At 51.2% G+C, this 26,676-nt stretch overlaps 1 protein-coding gene across 3 annotated transcripts in view; it reads right to left on the bottom strand.

Moving 5' to 3' along the window:
* Positions 1 to 26,676, bottom strand: part of RNF220 (ring finger protein 220) — a 217,479-nt gene that overhangs the window by 127,249 nt on the left and 63,554 nt on the right. The window contains exon 2 of one of the 3 annotated variants that reach the window (XM_034064078.1): positions 5,199 to 5,273. The exons of the other annotated variants lie outside the window; for them this stretch is intronic. Within the exon in view, the coding sequence (XP_033919969.1) occupies positions 5,199 to 5,273 (75 nt within the window). The remainder of the gene's footprint in view (positions 1 to 5,198; positions 5,274 to 26,676) is intronic. 3 annotated transcript variants of the gene reach the window in all.

Consider the following 26,676-nt stretch of genomic DNA (forward strand, 5'->3'; position numbering starts at 1 on the left):
ACACAACCTCAAAATAGTGATGAACACTACAATTATGGCTCATTTTAGAAACACTGGATGGAACTAGAGGGTTACCAGAGTGTCCTCTAACACTTCTACCCCAAAAATACCCTCCCTGAATGCTGATGGGACTGAAGTAGGCTGTTTCTGGAGACACTGTACAAGGTGTCAGTGCCCATCAGCACAGATCCATATCTCCTGGCATCACTTTCCAGCACAGAGGTCTTCATACACAGCCGACAAGTCCCCACCATGACCCATTGGGGCACCACAGAATCAGGCAACTTACACGGAACAAAAATCTCCTTCTTTTAAGTTTACAGGTTTCTTTCCTCCTTCCAAAACAAAAGAGGGAAAAAACATCCTTATCTCGGCAAGCAGGGTTCAGGAAAAAGCTACTGGTCTTTTGGACTCGGTGAGTCCCCATTGCTAGCCTCGCTTGTCACGGAGAATTTATCAGCCAAACACAGTGCTGGTATAATGCACCATACAACTAGTGCATAAACAAACTTCAGCATGATAAATGCCCTGCTTTGAAGCCATAAAGTTATTAGCTAGTGGCTGTTAGCTACTGCTTAGCATGGGACACACTCCTTCCATTAACCCCTGGCTGTCCCGTCCACACTCAAGCACAAGAAGATCTCCAGAGAGCACCTCTGTGCAGTGGGAATGCACGAAGGGATCTAGTGGGCAGGTAAGCCTCTGCGGGCACTTATCTGTGCATGTTATAGCTGTCACTGGGGAGGGAAATGCTTGCTCGGAATGGGGCTCTGAAGGCTGACACCCCCTCACTGCCCTATTTGAGACCTTCTGTGGTTCCTCTGCCCCTACAAGGCAAATGCAGAAGGGAGAAGAACCATGGTGGTTACGTACATACCCATCTCAGACCTTCTTGGGCTGTACCTGTTTGAGACATGGGCTGGAGGAAGGCAGTCGCCCCTCCAGTGCCCATCTTCCCCTTAGACAAAGTGCTGCTGAAGCCTCTAAAGCAAAATCCTGTCTTTTTCTGGAAGCAGTCAGGCAGTGATCTCTGGTGAGGTGTTGAGAGTTCCCTCTGCTGCCTGCCTCACACGGCTGCCTGCAGCTCCGGATATGGTTTAGTGTGAGGTGTCCCTGCCCATGGCAGGGGGTTGGAACTGGGTGATCTTAAGGTCTTTTCCAACCCCAACTATTCTATGATTCTATGTAGCCTCACCAGAGGCTGGGCTGTGTCACCCATTGAGGTCCTCTGGTCCCCCAGGTCATCTCTTGTCCCCATCCCACACTCAGGTACTGTACCAAGGCAGGGAGCTGGGTGTGCTGGGGGTTGCAGCAGGTCTCCAGCACTCAGACCGAAGCACAGATGGGGTTATACAGCAGTGTGGTGACTTCCTGGCCACACAGCCCAGAGCCCCAGTGAGAGATGCTGGTGGCCCTGGACTAATTCCCATCCTTCTCCCAGTAAAACCTCCCCTGCAAGGAGGCAGGAGATATCTCAGCCGGACCAGCTGGGGGGCAGCAGGACCAGAGGCTGCTTCAGTGCCTGTTCCTCATTAGAAGCCCAGTGTTGAAGAAACTCATAATTAAAGCCCTGAGTATTAATTAATCCCAATGACCCTCCTCTCATTCTCCTTCCCCTGCTTCCACAGCTCAGGAGGTCAGTCAGCATTATTAGCACGTGCAAGTAGAAGATGGCAAGCTCACTGAGTGGGTTGGCAGACCCTGGGCAATGTCTCGTGTTCAGAGCAGCCAGAGGTGCCCTATCACATCCCACCAGCATGGTGTCCCTTCCTGGCCTCTTCTCTCATGGCTGGGCTTGGATGGGGACACACCTCACTCACTTAGACACAGTCAGCGCCTTGGGGACAGCTCTTAAATGAGCTGAAACCCAGAATGAGCAGAGATGCTTTTATGCTAACTCTGCCTGTGCAATCCCTTGCACAGTGGCTAAAGGCAGGCCTTTTGTGCAGCATGGCCCCTCCACCCCAGGGCTGTCCATGCAGATTCCATGCAGTATCCGTGCTGCTCAGGGCACGGATGTAACTCCTGGCAAGGCCATAACCACTCCAAAACACTGCCCAGGCACAACACGCAGACTGATGTGCTGCAGAGAGCTGCTACAGAGCAAGAAAACAAGATATGAAATAAATCCAAACTTTCCTGACTCCCTGGCAACAACCAACTGCTTCCCTCATCTGATTTTTCCCCCCTTTTCTGCTGCAGCAATAAAAAGGGGAAAATCAACATCCAAATGATCTTGTTTATGGCGACTAAATAAGCTGCATGTGCTTAATCCGTTAGAGTTTAATGAATTTACGACTTGCTTTGGAATTTGACAAGGGCTGTAAAAGAGTAATTAACATTTATCAGTGTGTTTTTTACACACACCCCACCCTCCTCCCGGCTCCCTTCCCTCCTCCTGCCTCCTGTCGCGGAGCAGCACTTGGTATCGGGGGGAATATAAAAGTGATCAATTAATTCTTAATAATCTCAGGGAGAGATTGTAGAGGCACAGTATGAACTCAAGGAGTGTCAATAAAGGTGCCGAAGGTTGGGCCCCCCCCTTCCTGGTGCTGCTGCAGAGGAATGTGGGCAGCCAGGGAGGGGACGAGGTGGACCAACCCTGCTCCCCTTTCCTTCTCCATCACATTCCAGCAGCCTCCAGAGTAGCTTTCTAATGCAAGCCTAATTGCTGTGCCAACCGCTAGCTCTGTCCTGATAGACCTGAACCTGTTGAGAGCAACCCCAAATCCTCCCCTAGCAGGGCAGCTGAGCATCTGCTTAGGTGGAGAGAGCAGTGCTGGCATCTGCACTGGCCCCACTGTCACCCCGCTGTCACTCGGCACAGGCAGCTGATGCTGTTTCAGCTCTATTAGGCATGAGGGGACATCAGTGCTGACCCCGAGACAAGCAAAGGGGGTTCATACTCTCATACCTGACTTGTTTCTGGCCCCCTGAGATGCTTGGCTGCCATGGAGCAGGTATGCAAGCAGGGATGCAAGTGTGGGAGCTGCAAGGGGACAAGTCCAGGCTCCCCCGCCAGCAGTCTCAGGGAAGGCTGAATGTGACCTAAGGATCCCAAGGGTTTTCTGTGCTGGGAACCCAGTGTGCTCTGCCCTGGGCTACCTTGCTCAGCAGCCCTGTGAGCCACAAAGCCAGAGGAGCCACAGCCATCACCATCCTAGTAGGCAGGACATGTCCCCTGTGATTGCAGCATCCTGCCTGTGTGTGACTGGGATGCAGGGAAGCCTGCATGCCTGGGCATCCATAGGGAAGGAAAGGGGTCAGTGCTCCTGGGGGACAGCAGGCTCCATGGAGGAGACAGAGAAGTATCTGGGCTTGGCTGTGGGGCAGAGGGTCCTGGAGTCCCACAAACAAAAGCTCAGGATGATAAATCCTCAGGGGTTTGAGACTGACCGGGGATCTGCTCTGGACAGAAACAAATTCTCCCTGTCGAGCATAATGGCCCAGAAATAAGCAATGAGGCAGGGATGGAGAGGGCTGGACCCTGGGGGTCTGGAAGATCTCCTCCCAGCCCCATGCTGAGCACCGCTGGGGGTGGGAGGCTGGCTGGGACCCCTGTGCCAGGCACACACCACCAGTTGGATGGGGCAAGACTTGGGATTTCTTGCCAGGAAGGAGTGCAGGACAGGCAGGGAAGCAGGATGAGTGCAGGACAGGCAGGGAAGAGAAGGAGGAAGTAATGGTATGACCTTGCTTTAATTTTACCTAAATTATGGTTCAAAGCCAGCTGGCTGGCATGGGCTGGGGGGCCAGGCAGGGAGCAGAGCCTGGTGGGCAGTGGGGCAGAGCCCCCATGCAGGGCCAGTTGGTGAGGGGAGAAGGCTGTGGTGAAGGTGCTTGGTGTGGCCAAACTGCCAGAGAGCATCAGCAACCTCTGAGCAAGGGTCTCCAAACTTGGGCAAGCTTATGGTGCTGGGGCTGCACACGCACATCTCCGAGAGAGAAAAGGGGGCACAGGGAGGGGTTTCTGCTATCAGCACACCAATGTCTGCTCTGCTCACTAGGCAGCAGGTCTGGGTCTCCACTGCATGAGTGGCACAGCCAACATCCATAGCCAAGGCTCTGAAAATCACTCAGGGACCACTCACTGGTGCCTCATTCTCAGAGCCTGGTGCTCATATAGCCCTCTACATAGCCATTCAGGCTCCATCACAGACCTCCTGCATGACCCCAGGATCCCTCCTCTGCTGCGGAGGAGAGGATGCTGTGGGGCAGCAAGGGGGCAGAAAGGGGGCTGTGCTCCCTCCTGCCTGCACTGGCTCAGCTGCTCCTGTGTCAGCCTGTCTAAACAGCACCTCCTCCTGCAGAGACCTCACTGTGGGGGTCGGCAGCTCAGCATCTCTGGGATTTGTCATGGTAGTACTGGAGTTATCAAACAGCAGCTTGGACCAGGCACCCCAAAGGGTTGGACCAACCAGACCCAACATCATCATCCATCTGCCGGGAAAGCAACCTCTGGGGCTGAGGACATGGAGTGGACTCAGGTGGCACTGGGCTGGTCCTCCCTGGCTACCAACACCCTGCCTCACACCAACCACATGGCTTCATCCCCATGCAAGGCTGGAACTCATTAGTGAAGGAGCAAGGCTGTGATGGGGCAATGCTTGGCCAAGGTTTGCTGCTTTGCAATGGCACTAATGGATCAGAGACAGCCCAGCCATGCTCCGCTCGGGTGCTGCTGGCGGTCCTAACAAAGAACATTTATCCAGCTGCATTCCCAGTTTCTCCTTTCCATTTCCCTTTTCTGTTGCCCAGGTGTGACAATTTTAGTACCCGTAAATAATAAGGTACCCATAAATAATAACGGAACGTGCAGTCCTGTGTTGGCTTTCCTTTGTCTGCAGGAGACCTTCAGTCACACTTCAGATGGCAGAAGGGTTAGAAAGAGTTAACAGGAGACTCCCAGGTCCCCTAAGCGTCTTGCCCCAGGTCTTAAGCCCATAAGCAGTAGTACTAAAGATGATTTTAAGCCATGATTATAAGAAATCTATTGATCTTTTGGACTGTATCATGACAGATTAACCATTTTAATAAAATACCTATTAATCATGCATTAACCCTTCTCAGCTATCTGTACATTGAATACCAAATTGACAAGGGCATTGGGATTTCTAGGAGGGTATTTGGAAGGGGAGGGAGGGGAGGTTTCTTTAGGTAACGACAACAACAACAACAAGAAAATAATGCAAACTTACAGAGGGGGAGAGTTAAAATCATACGATGAGTGGCAGTTGCAGACGCCTGGGGCCCTCTTTGGTTGTCGCTTCTATCTGGCAATCAATTGACAAGAAATTGAGATTATGAAACATTGCACCTGTGATCAAAGGAGGAGGGTGTCCTTCCCCCATCTGAGGCCAAATCTCCACTCCCCATGGGAACCAGTGTCAGTGAATGTCAGTGATTTGGCCTTTGGTAGATACTGGACAATATTGGCACATGTCCCCCAGCCCCACTGGTCTTTATGGCAAACTCTGAGCAAGGATGCAGCATCCTGAAAGTGGATCCTAATGGAGCATCTAAATGCCTGTGAATCTTTCCTGAGGACACTTGTCTCAAAGAGTGAGTCATTGGGAGAAAAAAGAAGGGGAAAAGAGGAAAGCAAACTGCCCCCCAGCTCAGGCCAGCGGTGAAGGGGCACAGGCTGCTCACACCCTCTCCCTTCCCACCCTTGAAACCCACAGCACTGGTGTGGGTTGGTCTGGCTGATGGACTGGGACCAGCAGTGCCCTGGGGCCCCCCTGTAAGCATTGGGGAAGGGGCAGGCACTGCTTCCTCCTGCCCCAGCCGTTGCAGCCTCAGAAACCACCAAGTCCCCGGTGCGTTAGGAACTGCCTGGACCCGGAGCTTCCTGCAGGTGCCCCGGGCCCATGAATCACACCTTGTCACAGGGCTTGGGGTGCCCAACGGCTGGTGACCGCTGCGGTGCCCGGGGAGCCCTGCCCCAGGATGCACCCTTATCCCCACCACCCCATCCCGGCCAGGAGAGGGTTAACAGGCATTAATCACACTGTTTGAGAGACATTTCAAAGCCTCTTCCAAATATTATAAAAAATGTCTTTAATCATCTAATAGCGCGAACTCCACTCATGATGGATGGAGAGAAGTCGCCTCTCTCCTCCTGATCCTAACAGATGAGGCTGAAGAGCTGCTGCTCCGGGGAGGAGGGGGAAAGTTGGGGAGGGGGCTGGGGGAAGAGAAGGACATTTCTCAACCTCCCACCAGAGCAGTTATAAATATGAGGTCATACAGCAAGAGATGATAACGCATTAAGGGCTCTTGAGATATTAGTCTGTCAGCCTCGTTAGACACAGCCTATTTGGGGCTGACTGCATAATTAGAGGCTGGGGTACCCATAACTCATTGGTGTTTATATGGTAGGAAGGGGCTATGCTCACCATCACCCTCAGCACTCTGAGAAGTCATCTTCAACAGACATTAGACCCTGCTCCCTGCTACAAAAACAACCTTCCTCTCCCCAGGAACAACTGCTTCTGCTCCCCACATCCCTCCCTTCCTGCAGCTCAGAGCTCTCTGCATGCTTGGTGCACATACCCTCGTCTCTTCCCTCCCATGAAGGTAGACAACAGGGTTATGTCTTGGCCAAGGCACCTCAAGGTAGTTTGTAACCAAGCAGAGAAGTCCTGGCTTGCAGTCCCCTGCCCATAGGATGACCTGTTAGGAATAACCCATGTGCTGCCCTGCAAGGGACTACATTTCCTGAGCACCTGAGGCAGCCTCCAAGCAAGTCTGGCCCTCCTGCATCCTGCCTTTCCAGGGAATAGCTGGAAACACCCTGGGGACCCCTCACTTGGTTTGGAAGCTGTCCAAGGAGGAGTTGGGCTTTCCATGTCTCCTCTGCTTTCTCTTCCCAGTTCTGCCTAGGTGGTGGTGAGCACTGACACGAAAGGGCACTTCCCACCCAACCCAGTCAAGGCACTGCACAAGTGAAACAGGGAAGGGGAGTGTTTCCCTTCTGAAAGTGCACACTGAGGGCATCACAAGACCCAGCTCCTGCTCGAAAGGAAAGGGAACAGAGAGGGAGCAATGAGCAGGGGGAGGTAGGTGAAAGTCAAAGCAAGCCACATGCACCCGGCAGAGTCAGCTCTGTAGACTGAGCCCTCTCTGTGACTCCTTTTGCTCTATGGTAGGTGGGAAAATGAAGGCACTGGGAAGGGCAGGGACATCAACATGGGAAACAAGAGCCCTCACTGCAGGGACTGCCCTGACACTGCCAAAGTCCCCACCATGGCCACCCAGGGCCTCATCCTTGGTCCCTGCTTGCCCTCTGCAGCCAGGGAGGGGGGCAAGGGGTCCGTGGAGGTAGGGGCAACCCCTTGGCTTCCCAGGCTGAGGTAGGATAATGAATCCTGATGGGGGAAGTGACCTTTTCCAAATGCCACATGTCATTGGATTTTATATCACACCAGGACAATGTGCCATGGGTATTAAAATCGTTTTTCCAATAGAAGTGTGTGTGTGCATGTGTGTGTGTGTGAGAGAGATGTGAGAAAAATAAAATGAAGACATGAAAATTAGGCTGCCTCTAAACATGGCCTTTAGAAAAGATTTGGGCCCTCACAGAGCAGGGCTGAGAGAGAAGATCTGTGCTTTTTGCTCCCGAGATCACAGATGATTCTGTCATGGGAATAGGACTTGTCCAAACCTCATGTCAGGACTAGATGAGAAAGGCTTAAAGTCTTAATCCCCATTTGTTTAATCCCCATCCTGCAAAGACTTTCACCTCTACAGTGTTCCCTCTGCCATGAAGAGACACTTTTAGGGCTGATCCACACACAGAGGCATGCACAGAGGCATAGGGAGCACAGCTCACCTTGCACATGTGCTCCTGGACACCCACAGGTTAGTCCTGGCTATGCACATGGAGAAAGCAAAGTCTATATGACAGTCAACACCACGTTAGCTTGGCCTCACCTGGGCTTCAAATCAGCCCATATCCCTGTGGACCAGCCAGGAGATGCTCATGGAGCATCCATTGAGTTATCTATACACACACAGAGGTATGGACACCCCCCATATACACCAAGATACATTCCCATGTGAAAACACAATGTAAAAGGGGAGGTGCTGGAAGCCAAATTCACTTGAACTCCAGCCTGTTCCCTCAATGTGCAGGGCAATTGTCCGGCTGAAATAACAACGCTGGGACAGAAAAAAACAGGGACAAGCTGTGTTTGTTTATTCAGCTTCTTTCTCCCCATCTCCTCTCGACAATGCCCTGACACCGTGTCCCACCGCGCCAGGGCTGAAACCCCAACGAGCTAAATTTATCCCAGCTGGAGCCCTGTTTACAAGCCTTGTCCTGTTTACAGCATGGTCCATCCTGCCCAGGACCAGGCAGTGGCCATCCCCGGAGCAGGCAGTCTGTGCCTCACCTTCTGTGGCCTCTGCTATGCCCAGGCTGTCTATGGGGTCCCTGGAAAGATGCCCAACATCCCACACTACCCATGTGTTCACACACAGGGCAGCATATGGGCTCCTGCCCATCGAGGAGACAACAGGGAGATACAGGCTTGCACAGGCTGCTGCTTGTCCAGTAGTGGCCAAGGTGGCCACAGCCTCTGTCAGTGCTGGTTGGTGGCACACCATCATCCAGAGAAATATTTGGTGCAAGCTCTGCAATGATGGTACAGTACATTCCATGAGAGACCAGCCAGGGACAAGCATGCTCCAACGTGAAAGCATTAATGGAGCTGCAGGTCTCATGCAACCACGCATGGGTGCTTTGCTCCTCATACCTCATGCCAAAGTGGAGGGCTACAGGTTTCAGCTGTCATGCACCCATCCCTGTCTCTCTGATGGGCTCACATGGACTGGGAGGACAGAACTGACAAGATCTCAGCCCCCTTGTCCTGGTGACAGAACTGGGTGCCACACCAGGGGTCTGAACGATAGAGTCTTGTGAATAGACATTAAAGCCCTGGGTGTGAGGTGGAGAGATGCTCACTGCCAGCACCCTCCTGCACTGATTCCCATCTCTGGTGGAATGCCCTGGCCATGGTCTACCAAGGGGTGATGTGTGCCTCCTGTGGCCCCAGGCTGCCTCACCCACAGGACCTGCCTTCAGCAGGGCTCAGTTGTCAACATCCAGGCTCTTATTTGCTGTTTAATGAGTCCCTGCTAATGAATAGAAATGCATAAAAGCTTTTCATTAACCCTTTGGCTTGCTGTCAGCATTGGCCACTGGCTTGCAGAGGCTGGGGATCACAAGAGTGGTTTCAGGGTGACTGCAAACCCTCACCTATGAGCCTGCGTGCTACCTTGTGCCCTGTCACCCTTTTCCTGCCCATGCCTGGTCTCAGTGGCTGCAGAGGGGACACGAGAGTCCTGTGGATGTGAAACAAAGCGACTGGTCCTGGGTTTCCTCAGTCTCCCTCATCAGGGGCAGTGAACAGAGATTCACCTTCATCCCCATGGCAGGGCCATTGCTCAGCAGTGATGGATCCCTCTTTGCACCTGCTCACAGCTGCATATACTTAGGCTTAATGAGCAAGCAACCTCCTGGCATGCTGACGATGCAGCCCTGTTCCACAGTGTCTTGGTGCAAGCTGCTGTCTGCTGTTGCCTCAGGAAGCTTCCCACTTGAAACCAAGGGTTCTGGATTGCATCTGTGGTAAGGGACACCTTATGTGCACATGAAGGGGAAAGGAGGGTCTTGCAGAGAGACCCTGACCTGGATTCAGTGGCCAGACTGGATGAGGGGTTCAAATCTCAGTGTGTGACACTACCTCTGTGCAACGAAGGGTCCAAGAGCAGCTGAGGATGGAGCAAGCAGAATAGAGAGCTAGGAAGGCTTTCCTGCTGTTCAAGGGTTTTTGAGACAAGTATATTGGCCTAGAGCAATGCCCATGGTGGCACCACTGTGGTGCACCATAGCAGTGTCCATCTTCCAAATGCCTCCTCATCCCTCACTGCTCACACCTACCTTGCTGCTTGCCTCTCACCTAATTCTGGGTTGGTTTGTACCATGGGTGAGGGGAAGTCTTTCTGCACTGTGTGCCCCAGATCACACTACTTTGTGAAGCAGAAGCTCCAGGGAGAGCAGAGGATGGCTTGTATACCTCAGTTAAGCTCCTTGTCTACAGTCCTGGGGATGGCCTGTGCATGACTGTGAATGGGGTTTGAGTGTGAAGGCTCAAAGTAGTGCTCCTAAAAGCTCCCATGCTGGGCATTTCTTATCCCCAAAATAATAGCTTGCTCAAGCTCACCAGACCCCTTTCACCCTAAAATACAAACAGAGCGTTTGAGGACTATTTCATCCATCCAAAAATCATCTCCACCCTTCATTCATGTTCATTCCAAGTCCAGGCAGGACATTAAGGGAAGGGCTAATGGAGCAGCTCATCTGCACACAAACACGTATGTGTGTGCTCCTCACACGTGCGGCTCCTCATCTCCGGAAGAAGATCTTCTCGTCAGGAAGTCACGGCCCTGATTACTTTGTCTTCCACATTTAAGAACATCCCTAACTGCTCCTTGGATAGCTCAATTAGTAAAGTGAATATATTATATAAAGTCTAAAAGATTAAACTATCATAGGCAGCCCATAATTTCATGAAGAAGTCAGGGGAGCATATCCCTCTTATTAACTCTATAACAAATGTGATGAAAATGTTCAAATAGAATGTTAATGCAATGTTACGTGTAATTTTCCCAGGCGATTTTCTGCTGAAATATTTCTTTATTAATAGTAATTGAGGGTATAAATTATGAATGAGGCGATTTTCTCCTTTCACTGGGAAAGACGTACTAATGGCAATAATTCTTTATAATAATTTTTTGGGGGGAGAATGGGGAGGGAGCTGGGGTGAGGGGTTTAAAGAAAAAAAAAATCTTTAAAGGGATTGCAAAATATATAGACTAGCAGTGCATGTTTTATGGCAGGGCACTGTTTTTTACATCCGTGTGCCAGGCATCAGTCCTGTGCAGGTCTGTACTGCGTGTGCACTGCGAGGTTCAGGCCTTTGGTGAAGGAGATTTCCTTGCAGCTTCCCTATTCTGTGCTTGTGTAAAGCCTTGCATCAGGAAAGGGGAGTCTGAGAGCACTGATGCTGTGGGGCTGCAAATTTGGGACTCCCCATTTCACTAAGGGAAAGAGGAGCAGTATCCACACTGAGCTACCAGTTTTTTTGCTCAGTGAGTATTCAAGGATGGGCAGGTTAGTGGTACGGGCTCTTGCCAATTAAATGCAGACTCTGACACCATTCCATGCCCCCACCACAACCAAAAGCACTTCTTTGTGCTTGTGTTGGGTTTTTCTGGTTTTTGTTTTACCAGCAATGCTGCACCCCTATCCAGGGAAACACATGGCAGAGAGTGAGACTTGGTCCTACAGCCCCTGAAACTTACACAAAGCGAAGGGGACTGGGTCTGGGGCCTACACTGGATCCCAAATGCCACCTCTGTGGGACATAGCACAGAGGCATGGACACAGCCAGCCTGGGGCCACGCACTTACACACCACGGACAGGCAGCACCGAGCAGCACAGCTGCTCATGGGGAAACAAAAAGTCCTTTTTGTGATGCCGGAATGAAAGAGGCATTTTACAAGGATTTCAGTGCTTGCTCTCCTTTAGGTTTGTATGTTTTCTTCAACAGACCAAATGACTTCAAAATTTTTCCACTCAATTAAAAATAATGCTGGTGTTAAGTGTAATTTTCAGCCCCTTCTTCCTGCACACATCTCCCTTCTCATAGAAAGATAAAGGGGAAAGAAAAGATGGTATCCCTTAAATTTTCATTGCACTTCAGTCAGCTGAAAAAAAATCCTCTGAATGGTTTCAAACTTTTACACCAAAGAATCCACTTTCCTCTTACTTTATTTAAATCTTTTCCCAGGGAGGAAACTTTTTGAACAAGCTCTGGTCTACAACAAGCATAAGGAGAAAGACCTCCTGACCACAGGTCTTTGCCCTACGAACTAAAGGGCATCCTGTTAGCTGCTTAAACAAGCTAAAAAGCAACTCTGGTAATGGCTTGCACTGAGGGTGGGCAGCACATGCTGGTACCCAGCCAGGGGTAGAGGTCCTGAGCATCCATGTGCGAAGGATGCAGATGAGACCTACGTGGGTGCAGATGCTCTGGGGAGTGAGTGACTTTGATTTTCCCTGGGGGCAGCTCTTCTATCCCCTATTTCCACTGGAGGATCCCCTCTGCTTAGGCTCTCCCCAAGCATTCCACTGGCAGAAGAGGCAGAGCTGGTCCTTCCAGCAGCTGAACTGTACTACTCCATCTCTTTCCTTCTCTGGAGGCACTCTCTCAGGCCCTGCCCACGGCTTACCCCGCACCGGCAGGCTGTGCAAGAGGCTGCAGAAAACCTGACAAAATCAGTGTGATCCGTCACCGACCCTCCTCAAAATTAGGTTAATAATTTATGATGTTAAATGGGACAGTTAATAGCTGGGCCAGATGATTCCTCAGCTAATCTAGAGCACGGGCTGAGCTGCAACGAGTCCTCTGAGAGTTCATTACACTCCCCAGCCCTCGGCGCTAGTGCTTTTGGCTCCACCGATACCTACAGGAGGCTGTGGCTGGTGCCGCTGGCAACGCGCCTAAGACTTACCCCTCATCAATTAAGAGAAATAAGGAAATCGACAGGAAAATTAATTTCCAAAGAGACAATGCCTCTGACACCTGCACTGCCCTCGGAAAGCAGGGGGGTTATCTGGGAAGCCGCGTGCCTGGGCAGGAGGTTGTGTCTGCTGAGCCAGGTCAGGCTGCTTTCCTCAGGGCTGGGAGGGGTGTAAGCGGCTGAACAGAAGATGCTTTTGCTCCTGGGTCAGCCATAAGCAGGCTCCTTATGAGGAGGTGCCCAGCCACAACTGGGAGGAGATGTGCCTGCTGCCTAAAGCCCCCCAGCATCCCTCCCCCCAGCATGGGCAGTGGCAGCAAGGATTTACAGCTTGACTGTGCACATTCCCAAAGATACCTCACAAGCGAAGGGTCAGGATGAAAAGGTCTTTTTCATCAAAGAGACAGAGCAGGGTCAGCTACCTCAGGGATGAGGCACTGCCAGAGTGCTCCCTGGAGCCAGCCCTCATCCCAGAGCACAGCCACTTGCCTGTCTATCCCTCTAACGTCCCCAGTTCTTGTCCCACCTCTCACTGGCACATCAGATCAAGCCTGGTGCAGGACTCACCTCCCCTCACCAAGACTGCAGCACCCCTCAGTGCCCTGAGCCCTCCCATTTCCCCAGCCCTTTCTGTTTCCTCCTGGGTCCAAGCAGCATCCCAGGGAGCAGAACTGGCTGACCCCAATTACACATGGAGATAGCTTCTTTGCTCTGGCATCTCACTTGAGGGGTGCTACAAAGCAATGCCAGCCTTAGGCAAACCACTGTCACTCTTCTCTCCAGAAGAGCTAGTGATGGGCACCCTAAAGTATGCCCCTGCTATTTTACAAATGGAGAAACTAAGGCACACCAACGCTGTGTGATCACCCCAGTATCAGCAGCAATATCAGGTGAAGGAATTTCTCTACCAGCCTAAGGTTCATAACCCCCTAAGGGGTGTCCATGCTCTGCCCTTAGTGGGAGCTTGAGACAGACCCTATGGGCTAAATGTGACTGGCTGGGCTTACAAGCACAGACTGCTGCAGCCAGATGTGCACTGATGACTCGTGCAGATGTTGGCCCTGCAGCACGTCTGGGCAGTAATTCCCCTTCTCCCTTCCACATTCCTGCTCTGCCAAATTCAAACCATGCACAGTGAGGGGGGATTACCTGCAATTACAGTTTTCACACATTGGGGCTGGTTTCACATGGCTGGAGAAGGGAGGGAGAGTGGCAAGAGGTAAGGGCATCCATATGGTGGGCTTCTGCAGCCATTCCTCCTGCTTGTGTTAGAGGCACCTGGTGCTCTCTCACCTTTCCAGCCCCCTCCCCTCCTCTGAAGCCCCTTTCCAGATGGGAAAGCCAGGAGGGACCCATGAAGGCAGAGGGAGCCCCAGCTTGGGGCTGGTGGCAGGACCAGTCTTCCCTCCAGCTCATGCCCAAGTACATAAGGGAGAAATGACAATTAGGGGGACAAAAAATGAGGCTGCTGGCCCCTGGGGGGGACACACATGCAGTAACTTGAAGCTGAGGCGGAAATAGCTCCAGTTGACCCACTTAGAAAATCATCATTACTGTAGAATTTATGGCTGACATGAGCTTGTCTGATAGATACGACTATTTAAATGCAGCCAAAGCCTCCATTTATAACAACGTGAGGGAAGGGGGGTGAAGGGAGATGAATCAGGTTTGAAGATCAAAGGGGAAAACCTAGGGAAAGAAAGGGGAGCATATCTACTCTGGCAGTAGGGATGAAGGGATGGTGGGTTCAGTTAGGGGAAGTGCTGGTGTGGTGGGACTGTGCCCCTTGGCAGGAGAGCAGCCCTGTGCCATGTGTCTGCTGTCCTGGACCCCTGAGACCACAGCATCCTCTGTGGCCCTGCTAGCTGCTCCTGCCTTGGGGGCTGATAAAGTGCTTCAAAGTGTCACCTGGCACACAGGTGAGCCCTTCTGTATTCAGCACCTTCCAGGCAGCAGTGGGCATGGCACTATTACCCACTCAGGATGTGCTGCAGTATTTGCCAGGAGTGTGCTTTTAATTAGATGTGAAGGAGAGGGCAATTGCTGAGGCTGGGAAGAAAAAGGAATCAGTGGCAGGTTTAGAGAACAGCAAACAAACACCTGCAATAATTGAAGTTCCTTTTTTCCTTTACTTGAAGGACAGAGAACAACTCCTGGGAATGATGTGCCACTGCTGAACCCATCTCCTTAGCCAACCCCCTTGCCTGCACATCTCTCAGGCCTTTATGAAGAGGATAGTGCAGTCACTCAATGTCTTGTTGCAGGAGCACCTCATCCTAACAGCAAGGCCAGGAAGAAGACCCACTTTCCCATTCCTTGGGCCAGGCTGTCTCTCACTGGCCAGCCTTCATCTCTGATCAAACAGAAATGCTGCAAGTGTTCTGAAGGCTGGGCCCCGAGTACATTCAGCCTGGCTGGAGACACACTGCATGTCCCAGCATATCCTTGTGCCACAGTTCCCTATGGATGCATGAGGGAATACTTCACTCAGTGGCAAGCATGCTGGAAACAAGCATGGAGATACGGATGGGCTCTCCAGCAAGGCACTCCCTTGGCGGGAGGGCTGATGGATGCAGAGCAGCAGGCTGCAGGGCAGCACTTGATGCCATCCAAAGCAGGGAGCAGTGCCCGGAGGGCACCCTGCCCAGGGGCAGCATGGAGCCAGTCACCAGTGCCCTTGTCCCAGGCTCTCCTCCCCAATCTGGCTGCTCCCTGTCCTTTGGGGATGGTGGCGGCTCCTCACCTGATTGAATTTCCAGGCCATCACTCGCTTTCCCTGCAGCTGCGAGGCACGATCGCCCTCCCGGCAACCCCATGCTCACCCCGCGGAAGGAGGGGCTAATTCAGTTAGCCCAGTGGCATTAGCTGCCGTGAAGAATAACCCGCCAACAAGGGCCTGCGAGCCTGACACAATATTAAAGACCCCACTGCCCTCACTTGGGGCAGATTAAGCTGGGCTCATTGCTTTAATGCTGCACTCCTCGGCCGGGCTCCCTCCAAGGCTCTGCACCTTAACTGTATTACCCCAGCACCGATGTGCTTGACCTGCCAATATTGCTCCCACTGATAATTCACCTCCCAAGAAACTTTGCCTTTTTGACCTCCTGCCAGAGCAGGCTCTAACCCCATGGAGCAGGGCTACCCCTGCATCCCACCACTCCTGGGGGTTGCCAGCCACTGTCCTCTGCTCCTCGCTCACCTTCTTGCAGCATCTCATCCTTCCAGGGGCCTTCTTCAGCCAAGCTCAGACAACTCGCCTCTGCAAACAGGCTACTTGGCTGATCCCAGCATCCCAATCATTATCAACGACTGGACTGATATGCACAGTGAACACGTGGGATGTGATGGGAGCATGTGTGTGTGCAGAGGATGGAGAATGTTATTTAAAGCACTAAGGATGTACAGGAAATCCCAGCTCTCTAACCTCATCTGGGGTACCAAGGCACTCTTGGTAGCAGCATGAAGTGATGCACAGAAGGAGCATTGCGTCCGTCCTGCTCCCAGGGATATAGATGTCTCATCTGACCCAGGAAAGCAATAAACACCCAAATACCAGCTCAGGCAGAGCCTGGGCTCCAAGGGAAACTCAACAGAGCAGCGTGGGAGCAAGAAGCAGGATCATCCCTCACTGCTGCCAGACACAGGCAGTGCCAACACCATCTTATCCTGGCAGCAGCCACTACCTCCTCCCAAGCTGTCAGCAGCTGTCCTGGTCTCTACCCCTGCTTCATCCCATGGCCTGTGAGCCATACAAGGAGCAGTCCTTGAGCTGCTGTCTGCTAGGGCTGCTGACTCATAGGAAACACCACGGCCAGCATCTTTCCCACTCGGTCAAAACCAGAAGGCTGGTGTATCCTGTAAAACTCCAGAATGAAACTTTCAAACACAGAAAAGTCACTTTTTCTGAGCAAAAAGTAACAGGCTGAGTTAGCCAACCTATTCACTTCTGCCCTCCTCACCAGGAAATCAAAGTAATCTATACCGATCTTTTCCTCTTACTTTTATTGTTGACCAGACTGAAAGGAGTTTGAGCACCCCTGCTGCCTGCCCTGCCAGGTTGCTGGATGCTGACAGCTCTGCCTCATCTTCTTGAAAAGGAGCAGATTTGTGACAGTGAATTGTAATTCCAGCTCTAGACCTAGAACAAGTCACTGGCTTGTCACATCTGCTCCATTGTCTTTGCATGGGTGATATTTATACTTGTACTACATAGCTAGTTCTTGGGTAGAGCATACGATAGTGGAAAACTAGTTATATATGTTCACACAACTAATGCATATTAGTTATAATGTGTATTAGTTATGTAAAAGTAGCTCGTCCCATAAAGCTTGTGCTGCCTATGAAGAGGCTGCCATTGTTCTTCTAGGGACCAGGCACTGCTCACAACAAACAAGCCTCATTTTGGACACGTTTTGCTTCCTTATTTTCTTATTTCACTGTTCAAAGGTGTGTTTCCTGTTTTTGAAGAAGCAAAACTAGAAAAAGGAACGAACCTAAACTTCCACCCAAAACTCAGACCACAAGTCTTGGTGTTTGTCTTAATAATAAAAACTTGGTGAAGCTGTGTTTGATGCGGGTGCAGGAAGCAGAGCCCACACAAAAGGGGTGTCACAGAGCAGTTGTGAAGCAGTGTGGTTTGGCAGCTGTCAGGACAGAAGGGCTCTATTTTGGGCTTTGCCATCAATTCAAAGGGTTCTGTGACCCTGGGGAAGGCACAGCACCTCTCCTTGTCACTGAGCCCCTCTGCCCCCCTCTGGGTGCATGGGAGCACTGGCCAGCGTGGGAATTTGCTGCTGCCTCTTACCTGGGGCAGAAGGAGCTCCCACCTTCACACCATGACCCATCACTCAGCAAAATCCTGTGCAGTTTTCCATACTGAATTTGCTGCCTGGATCAGTGCTCCAGACACTGTGCTTATCTCAGCTGGTCTGACCAGAGCACGGGCTGAATCTGGGATCTGTTCTAGCCTGAAGCAACTTCCAAGCTGGGCAAAACCAGAGGCAGAAAGATTTCAAATATCACTGCCCACATGTAGCCTACAGACAGGAGCAGAGGTGGGACATGTAACTATGCAGGAAATACAAAGACTTATTCCTTCTTCTGTACTCCTGGAAAGGATTGCTTCGCTTGCTCATACATATACTGCCCACCAGGGTCTCAGTCCTGTTCCCGCTTATGCCGGCTGTGATGTGGCTGAGGGCAGAGGAGATCTGCATCGCTGGAAGCAGGAGCAGACCCTGCCCTTGGATGTGCAGCCAAGCAAGGGCTGGAAACAAGGAAGGGTGGATGGCTTTTACAAGCCTTTCTTAGAAAAGGTAGACAGTGTCAGGGTAGAGTCAGGCCCCAAATTTAGGCTTGGGCAAAGCAGCAGGAGCCATTCCCCATTTTGCAGTTAGCACACTTGGGAAGTGAACCCAAAATGGTTGATGTGAATACTTTTTCCTAACAGAATTTATTTGTCTAAGTGCAGCGCCTTAGAACTGAGGCTGCTGCTCAGTGGGACCTGAGCTAACCTCATACCACTGTGCCCATCCCCAACTCCAGCACCATCTCTGTGTGTGCCCATGGCATCCTCTCTGCTCTTTCACCCGCTGGTCCAGAAAGCGACTGGCCAAGCCAGTAACATCAGCACAAAGGGGAACCACCCGTCCCGTTGTGGGCACAGGAAGCACCTACAGCACAATCAGGCAGGTGACATGGGACACCGGGCCTTCTGCTTCTCACCCTTCTGATGTGACCCCTCCCATTAGGGGAAGATTTAAGGTGCTCTTATATCTCCCTGCTGTAAATGGCCTCATAAAAGTGACAGAAAGACGTTCATATGGATGCTTGTTAAAATTTTATTACTAATCACCACCAAAGTTAGCTGCTATATTTAACCCAGGCTGGGGGAAAGAGGGGAGGGGCAGTGCCTGGGCAGGATAGAGAAATCAAGATTGGAAAGTGAAGACAGGGTGACGAGTGGCCCTGACACAGCCCATGGATACAGGCAGGCGCCTGCTGCAGCAGTTGTAAATAAAACCACCAGAGCCTTCTCCTTCCACTTGTCAGCAGCAGCCACAACCCTTTTACAAGCCTAACCCAAGAGCAGGGCTAGCTTGTGGTGGAGCATGAGGCTGCAGATCAAAGAGACCTCGGCTGAACTCCTACCTCCATCACAGCCTCCTGAGGCAGCCCTGGGCTCTTCCTTGTGTTAAAGCTCCTCCTGTGCAAAGCGGATGAGAATGGGGATTTAACAAGACAGCCAGTTCTCCAGGCTGGGAATTCTCTCACCATGTGTGAGCACCTGGCGGTCCTGGGATGAGGGAGGCCCCTCCACTGAGGCTGCAAGGACAAACAGTTAAGCTTCCTTTCCTGCTTAAGTCAGATCTTGTCTTTGCAGGGAGAGGAGAGAAAAGAAAGCCCAAGGATGCCAACTGTGTTGACAAAGTGGAAAGTTCAGCAGTTGCAAAGGTGTCACAGGGCACTTTCAGACTTGTCCTTTCTGAAGCATCACCGGGAAGGGACCAGTGAGGAGTTCTGCTCTCTGCAGGGTTATAGATGAGGAACAGGGTAGGGTGGTGAAAAACACAGATCTTGTGCATGGTGTAGGCTCAGCTAGCTATCCCTGCTAGACCCACAGGTTGTAGTCACCTCCCCAGAACAGAAGGTCAAGAAAAGGATGGTCCAGATGGCCATGAGGGATAGACCAGAATACCAAGAAGATGGTCATCTGTCCTGTTGTGTTAGTGGCATACACATTGTTATGCCCCACTATGTGTGGCTGCTGGCTGGGGGCAACTGGAGTAGGGACCACCCTCCTGTGTCAGCATGATGCACCAAACAAAAGGGGACCTGCTCTGACCAGATGTTGACAAAGTATCCTTCTGCAAGGGGATAGTGAAAAAGCCACCATGAATTTTCTGCTGTCTGTCCAGTGCTGGGGACAGTAGGAAAATATTTGATAGAAGCAGCAAAGAAGAGAACAGAGGGAGAAAAGTCTCATAGTGAAAATAAACAGCTTTGAGTGTCAACTAAATTTAGTAATGGCATCCAAGGGGCACGAAAGACAAACTACTGCTTGAAAGACCTCAGCTGCCACTACACCTGCCAGATGGTACTGCAGAGGAGAACAGGATAGGGAGACATGCTCTTCTTTGAGGATGCTCTCAGGAACCTCCCTGGTACTCTCCATCAACATCTCCTGCCAGCTTTATGGCACCCCGATGTGTTTTTGGCAGGTCCCAACATCCCCACCTGCCCTCATACTCACAGCATCCTCCAGACCAGTGCCCCTTTGGTTTCCCATCACATCACTACTTCCTAGGTATCTTGTTCCTGGCACTCTATGGGAGCTGCTGTCTGTCAGTCCTCACATCCATCTTCAGGGCCTCTATAAATCTCTGAGAGGCCTCTTTGCTCCCTATATATCTATCTAATTAATGTTAGTATAAGTAAAGCATAGCCTTTTCCCCTTAATAAGCAGAGTGCTGACTTTATTACAGGTCTTTTTTTTTTCTCTCTCTTCTTGCTTCAGTGCTTTAAATCATGCTCAGGAAAGCGCTTACGAAGGGAAAGGCTGAGCATCACATCTCACAGAGCCTTTGCCCCAGCATGGCTGGGGAGGGCCGTGGGGACCAGGGGAGCAGAGGGCAGCAGGAGGAAATTGGACAGGATGTGTTCGGAGTGATGCCAAGAGCGCTGCGCTGCCAGGTTAGCCGGGGTCAGGGGAGAAGTCAAAGGCCATCGATGTGTTGTCTGGCTGAAGGCAGAGTCCAAGCAAAACAAGGTGTTAAATGTCTGCTAATTAGAAGTGTCAAAACAGGACTGGAAAGGCAGACATGGCTGGGGAGGGCCTGGAAACATGATAAGCAGGGCTTGGTGGAGAGAGATCTGGAATCCTGCAGCTCCAGACCACACTGCAGGTGAGAGCGGGAAAGCCCCTGCAGTGCATTTGAGCTTCCCTGGCATGTCTTTGTCCAGAGATCCCAAATGTGAAATGTAAAGGGAAGGGGCTCAGAGGACAAGATCTGTCCTGTGTTCCTACAAATCCTTAGGATTGTAAGAAGCAGAGAAGAAAACTTTATAAATGTGCTATTTCTCCCTTTGATGTTAGCTCTCTGCCACGCAGTTTTGCTCTCTGTTCCACAGAAAGTATTTTTCTCCCTTCCTGCATCTCCCACACTGCCATCAGGCTGCTTTGAACTGGGTGCACCCAGGTCTGCCTGCCTGTGAGCACCTGGAGATGCTGCATGTAACAATGCAGAAGAAAAGGACATACAGCTCATCGTCTCCTGAGGCTGCACAACAGATTACTGGTGGAGAAGCAATGGAGGAAGCCCTGGTCTGCAGGCTGCGCTTGCCTCAGCACTGCGTGACTCTCCAGCCCTTTGCCATTTCTTTTCCTTTGTGCATCATATAGTTGCAGTGTCCAGCACACTCATAGAGCTTGCCACAAGCACCCCACTGCACAGAGCAGTGGAGACATAGTTGGAGGGGACACTGCATACACCACATACGTACTCCCTGTGCCCAGTCACATCTCATGCACATGAGAGCATGTGCCATCAGATCCCCCTCAGCCAAAGAAACACACCTGGCCTCCAGAAAGCTGGGCATTGGGAAGTGGTGCCTTACTTCTTCCTACTGCTACAGCAAGCCACAGTTTGGTCACCCCCCAGCGCAGTGCCAGAGTCAGAGGGCTGCCCTGAAAGGGTTAATGCTCCCCTTGCCTTGGGTGCTGGGGTGAAAGGGTTACCCATGTTGTGCTCAGATTCTTTGGCTGTAATGTGATTTCTTGGCTCTCACGTATATATTTATGCAGTTTTGTCTACACTCCTGTGACTCCCCCCACGCGGTGGCTATTGATCAGGTTAATGGAAGGGATCCGATTGCACATGCTCTGACGTGCTCCCACTTGGCCCTGCCAACTCTGGTCTAGCCAATCAATGCTGTGGTGCCCCCGAAAATTTCCCATAATCTGATTTGAAGATGTGTTATCACTTAATAAAATCCACACTTGCCCTTCCTCTTCCCCCTCCACTGAAATGCATTTGCACTCTGGCTCCCAGGACAGCTTCTGCCATGCCCCTGCATCCTGCCTGCCTCTGGGAGAAGGACCATGGGGCAGACAGGGACTAAAAATGCCCTAAGTGGATAAGGAAGGGATGGAGAAGATGTCTATGCTTTTCTGGCAATCAACAGTGCCCAGCAGTGCCAGGGGACATGCATGGTGACATGGGCCAGTGTGTGAGGAATACCTGCTCCCTGCTCTTGTTCAGAATGCGGTGGCAGTGAAAAATGGAGCTGAAAAATGTTTCTCTTGAAAATACAGTGAAAAATGCCATCAGTTTTCTGCAGCCTCCAACACACATGCCCATGGTCTTTGGAAAACAATTCACAGCAGCATATAAAAACACCAAGGGTATTTGTTGTGTGAATGGGTATCTGTTTTCTCATCAGCTCATGCAGCAGTGACAAGAGGGAAGTCCTAGGTAGCTGAGGCAAAATGCCAGCAGGATTTAAATGAGATACTCCCTGTCACTGTGTCTTCTCCAGGGAGGTTTGCTCCTCCAAGAAGAGCAAAGTCAGAGGTTCCCATACTCCAACCAGACTAATTCTTTGTCTCTTCCTAGCCCAACAGAAGATTTTGGTGCTCCACAGACCTCCGCTACCTCAGCTGCACACCTCTGTTTCATGGGAGGGGACACAAAGCTATAGAGGGCTCAAGGCTCCAGAGCTGTCAGGCTGCCCAGATGGGAATAAGTCCATCTCTTCCCATCCCTCTCAAATACAGGGAGGATGATGGTGCAGGATGCGCACCCCAGAGGTGGCAACTTCTAAAGCCCCATCCCTAAAAGGTGGGGGTCTCATCCCACAGCAGGGCAAGAATCTGTGCACACAGGGAGCCACAGCTGCCTGGGGACCCAAGGAGAGGCATGTGCCAGCATCAAGCTCAGCCTGAGCCCTGCAGATCAATGGCATGTGGGGCTGCTCCCTGGGGCCCGAAACTCAACGCTGAGGTTCAATAATTCAGGGGGAGAGCTATCAATGGCTTCTCAGCTCTTCAGAGAGGAAAGCAAATTGAAAGGCTTGTCAGGAGTCAAAACAGAGCAGGGCAAAGCTGGGCTGAATGTCATAGAGATTAAACAGGCAGAAAACCATGGGAACGGGGATGTGGCAGGATACATGGAATGGCCACTGCTTTTTATGGTTAAGTCTGGTAAATATAAGAGGAGCAGGACTGTGACAGAACAGGGCACTTTCATAGCAACGTGGGTGTAAACAACAGCTCTCTGACAGAGGATTTCAGCAGCTCTGGCTGCTTAGGCTAAGAAGGTGTCTGGTGGCATGAGGCTTCCACAAGCTTAGGCACTGGGTCCCAGAGCACCTATGTGGTGTGACTCTCCTGCTACTATGCTATTGCTATCAGGGGCCAGGGTAGAGGGGACCTCATGCCAGAGCTGTGTGTCCTATACGGTGTGGGGAGAAGGATAGGACCAGTCCCTCAGTGGAAGAGTACAAAATAACTCTTCCAGTCCCAGGCGGGACACTGCACCAACAGTGGATGATAAATAACTGTGATATTTCAATAGACACAGGTATGATAATGAATAGCTATCCTTCTTTTGCAAAGATCACTTGTAGAATTAAATATTTATAAATGATATTTAGACTCCCAGTCCTGTAAAATGCCTTTTTTACACAGATAATATATGTTGACTTGTTGGGGAACCAAACCAGTTTGATATGATTAAATACAGAGCCGAGTGACATGATTCATACCCTTTCTTCACTGCTTGCCAGCCTGTAGCACATGCAAGACTCTCTCAATACATTTCTACAGGCGTTCACTTCAAATAAAATAAGTAAATCCATAACCATCCCAGCTGCAAAATACACTGAAATCCTCCCAACACCCCAAGCACCTCTCTCAACTTTGTAGTGTCTGGCTGGTAAGACATAGTATTTTGCACCACATCAGGCTGCTTGTTTTATGGACAGAGTTTAATCTGTGCTTTACGTGAGACTTACATCCAGCTCTGGTACCTGATCCTGCAGGTGCTCATGTGGGGAATGAGGGGCTGAACTGGCAAAGATGAAGGTGAGCAGGGATACAGATCTAACCCCTCTCTCTTTCTCCCTTCTCACAGCACTTTGGTACCATGGTCAAACACGTTGTGCTTGAACGATCATTGGGTTTAAGAGGGATGTGACCAGGGATGTGTCACCAGAGCCTGTGCTGGTTTCACATCTTGAAAGTACTCTCCATGGCACCAGGGGCTAAAAAACAAATGCAGAAAGAGGCAAAAGAAAGAGGAAGAGATTGCCAAGCTGGTGAGCTCTGCCCAGGGACACCTGTCCCACAAAGCTCACCCAGACCTCAGCTTGATCACAGCATGGAGCCTTCATTCTGCAGTCTCACTTGTATGAGCAAGAGAAAACCGTATTATTTTACAGAAAGGAGGTGAGATAGCCAGCTCAAGGTTTCAGAGGATAATGGAGGAGCTGGAAGGGGCTCTGGAAGGCTGACTGCAGCACTGGAGTAGGGCTTCTGCACCCGAATGGGGCAATGCTGGCTCAGGAGAGGTGAGACAGAGATCAGGGAAAACGGGAGAGCATCCCAAGCCAGCTCATAAAAAAGACAAAGCTAAACTCTGCCCCACAATGTCTAGAGAGGCCAATGGGGCTGTCAAATCAACCTTGAGGCTGCCTGCAAGCCATCATGAGTTCAAGCACATGGAGGAGTCCAAGCAGTTGTCACCACCACCGCATCCTACAATGGACCCAGCTTCATCTCACAACTAGCCAGGCATTTGCATTCTCTTTATTCCCTCCTGGGAGGCTGTTCAGAGAGTCTCTGCTTGCAGAGCCAGGAAACTCCTTCTTAGATATATAACCTTAGATATAACCAGCACCCATTTACACCACACAGCTCTTGCACCAGCCTTTGCCCCTGCCTTAACAGCAGTAGGGCTGATGCCAGGATCCTGGGAGCTGTCACCACACCAAGAAGCAGGGCTGGTTTCTAGCCCGCAGAGCACACAGTCGGACTTGTTAAACAGCACAGGCAGCACTATTGGAAGGAGAAGTTTCCATTAATTTGCAGGTGCTGGGGGGATGGGGGAGAAGGAGAGTCCAGGTGCTTTCTGGACGCTGCCCCCAGCAATCTCCCCCTGGTCCATTCCCATTGTTTCACAGCCGTCCCATGCGGCCCTGCCAAAGGGGATAACAGGCTCAGGAACAGGCTGAATGACAGCAGACACCTTATAAAATGCCTCGCAGAGCGGGCCTGGCGCCTTGCTGCAAGCAGTGCACATGCCCGCAGCCCAGCCGGGCTTCGCAGGTAGCAAAGGGGGAGGCTCACATCAAAGGCTCTGGTTTTGCAAGGCTCAGGACGCGGGAGGGCGTGAATTATAGACTTTGATGTCTGAGCAGCGGCAGAGGAATCGGCGTGAAGATCGTTTATAAATTGCTATTTATGGTCTCCACTAAGTGCCAGGCAGGCCCTTAAAGCAAGGGATCAGGTTTAACTGAGGGCCACTGCAGAGTGAGGCTGCTGGAGGCCAGGCCAGGGCTCGGGATGGGCTTCACGTGGGCAGGATGGTTTTTAGATGCTCTCCATTCCAGACAGACAAGTTCAACGTGAGATATTCCCAGTGAATTTCCTCAAGGCATTGGTCAGGAACCAGTCTTAGGGAGCCACAGCATGGGAATTTGGCAGTGTTTGTGGGGCAGGAGAGCAGTGGATTTCAGAGAGGCAGCCTTATGCCACAGAACAGTGGGTTTTGGAGCTCACATAGGGCTGACCCTGGTCCCCGCTAAGAGGAAAAGAGGCAAATGGGGTATCTCAGCATCTTGCCTCTGCTCCTAGGGAGTCTTCTGGCTTTGCCTTGCTGCCAACTCTATTGCCTGATACAGTCTGTGATAAAAAGCCTGAGTAGAGCCGATTTTCTTCCATTGTCTGAGTCCATGCCACCAGGCTCCAGCTCCCATTTTCCTCTTGGAATAAGGTTGGGGTCACTCTGCAGCAGTGGAAGGGGTAGCACTCAGCCATTCTGCCACTTGGGCAAAAGGTCACCTCTGTCCATGGTTAGCAGTCGGGTCCTACCACACACTGACAAGAGTATGCGTCTCTTTCTGAGGGAAGGACAAATGCATGCTGCTGCTTACAGCACAGCTGCGTGTGCTGAGGCTAAGACATACCTCAAAGTTGGAGGTTAAAACCTCTGAATCCTGCAAATGTAAACCACTCAGATTCAAATCCACTGATCTGGAATTTTCCTGCCCTCCCCCAACTGAGACCTGACTCAAGAAACACCTGCTTGTGGGTTCTTTGACCTGAGAACACCAGCCTGGTGGGGTTTCTAAGCATGTGGTTTGACTCCAGCCCCTTTGACCAGAGGTCAATGGGCCATGGAAGCCCAGAGGAACTGCAGCATGGAGCATGCCTTGCCCGGGCTTGGCACACTGCTGGTGAACCCCACAATATGCAGTACCCCACAGTGTTTCCAAAGGCATCAGTGAGCTCATCAAGGTGTCTGTCTTTCTTGTCTCTCTCTTCATCCCAGCTGGAAATACACATTGCCTCACAAAATGAAGGAGGGTTATGTGAATACAAGGAAACACACCTAGGAATGCCATGTGCCACTCCTACACCTGAGCATCCCTTACCTAACATGCACTGTCCTCTGTACTCTGAGACTATTTCTTTGCCTCCAGCAGTGTTTGCAGTTTCCCTCACTATAGTATCAGCTACAAATTCCTCCACGTGGCCTTCATGTTTTCTTCAGCATCACCAACACAGACACTGCCTTAGGCCAGGCATAACACCAGCCGCTGCCTTTTTCCCTGAAGAGATGCCATCCAAACTGTAATCTGTGAGCTGATCTGATTTACAGTCCGTGAGGCAGTTCTGAAGCCACCAGCTGCATAGCTCCAGGATGCACAAGGATCCTGGCCCACACACTCATTGCTGCTCAAGCAGCACAAAAGGCTGTTCCTAACAGAACTGCATCTTGACCATATCTTCAACTCACGTCCAGCAGCTGCACTAAACTTTTCAAATGGAGTTGCTATGCTTTGGAAGTTGAGACAGACAATGC

The sequence above is a fragment of the Melopsittacus undulatus genome, chromosome 6, assembly GCF_012275295.1.
Source record: "Melopsittacus undulatus isolate bMelUnd1 chromosome 6, bMelUnd1.mat.Z, whole genome shotgun sequence".
Classification (NCBI taxonomy): Eukaryota; Metazoa; Chordata; class Aves; order Psittaciformes; family Psittaculidae; genus Melopsittacus; species Melopsittacus undulatus.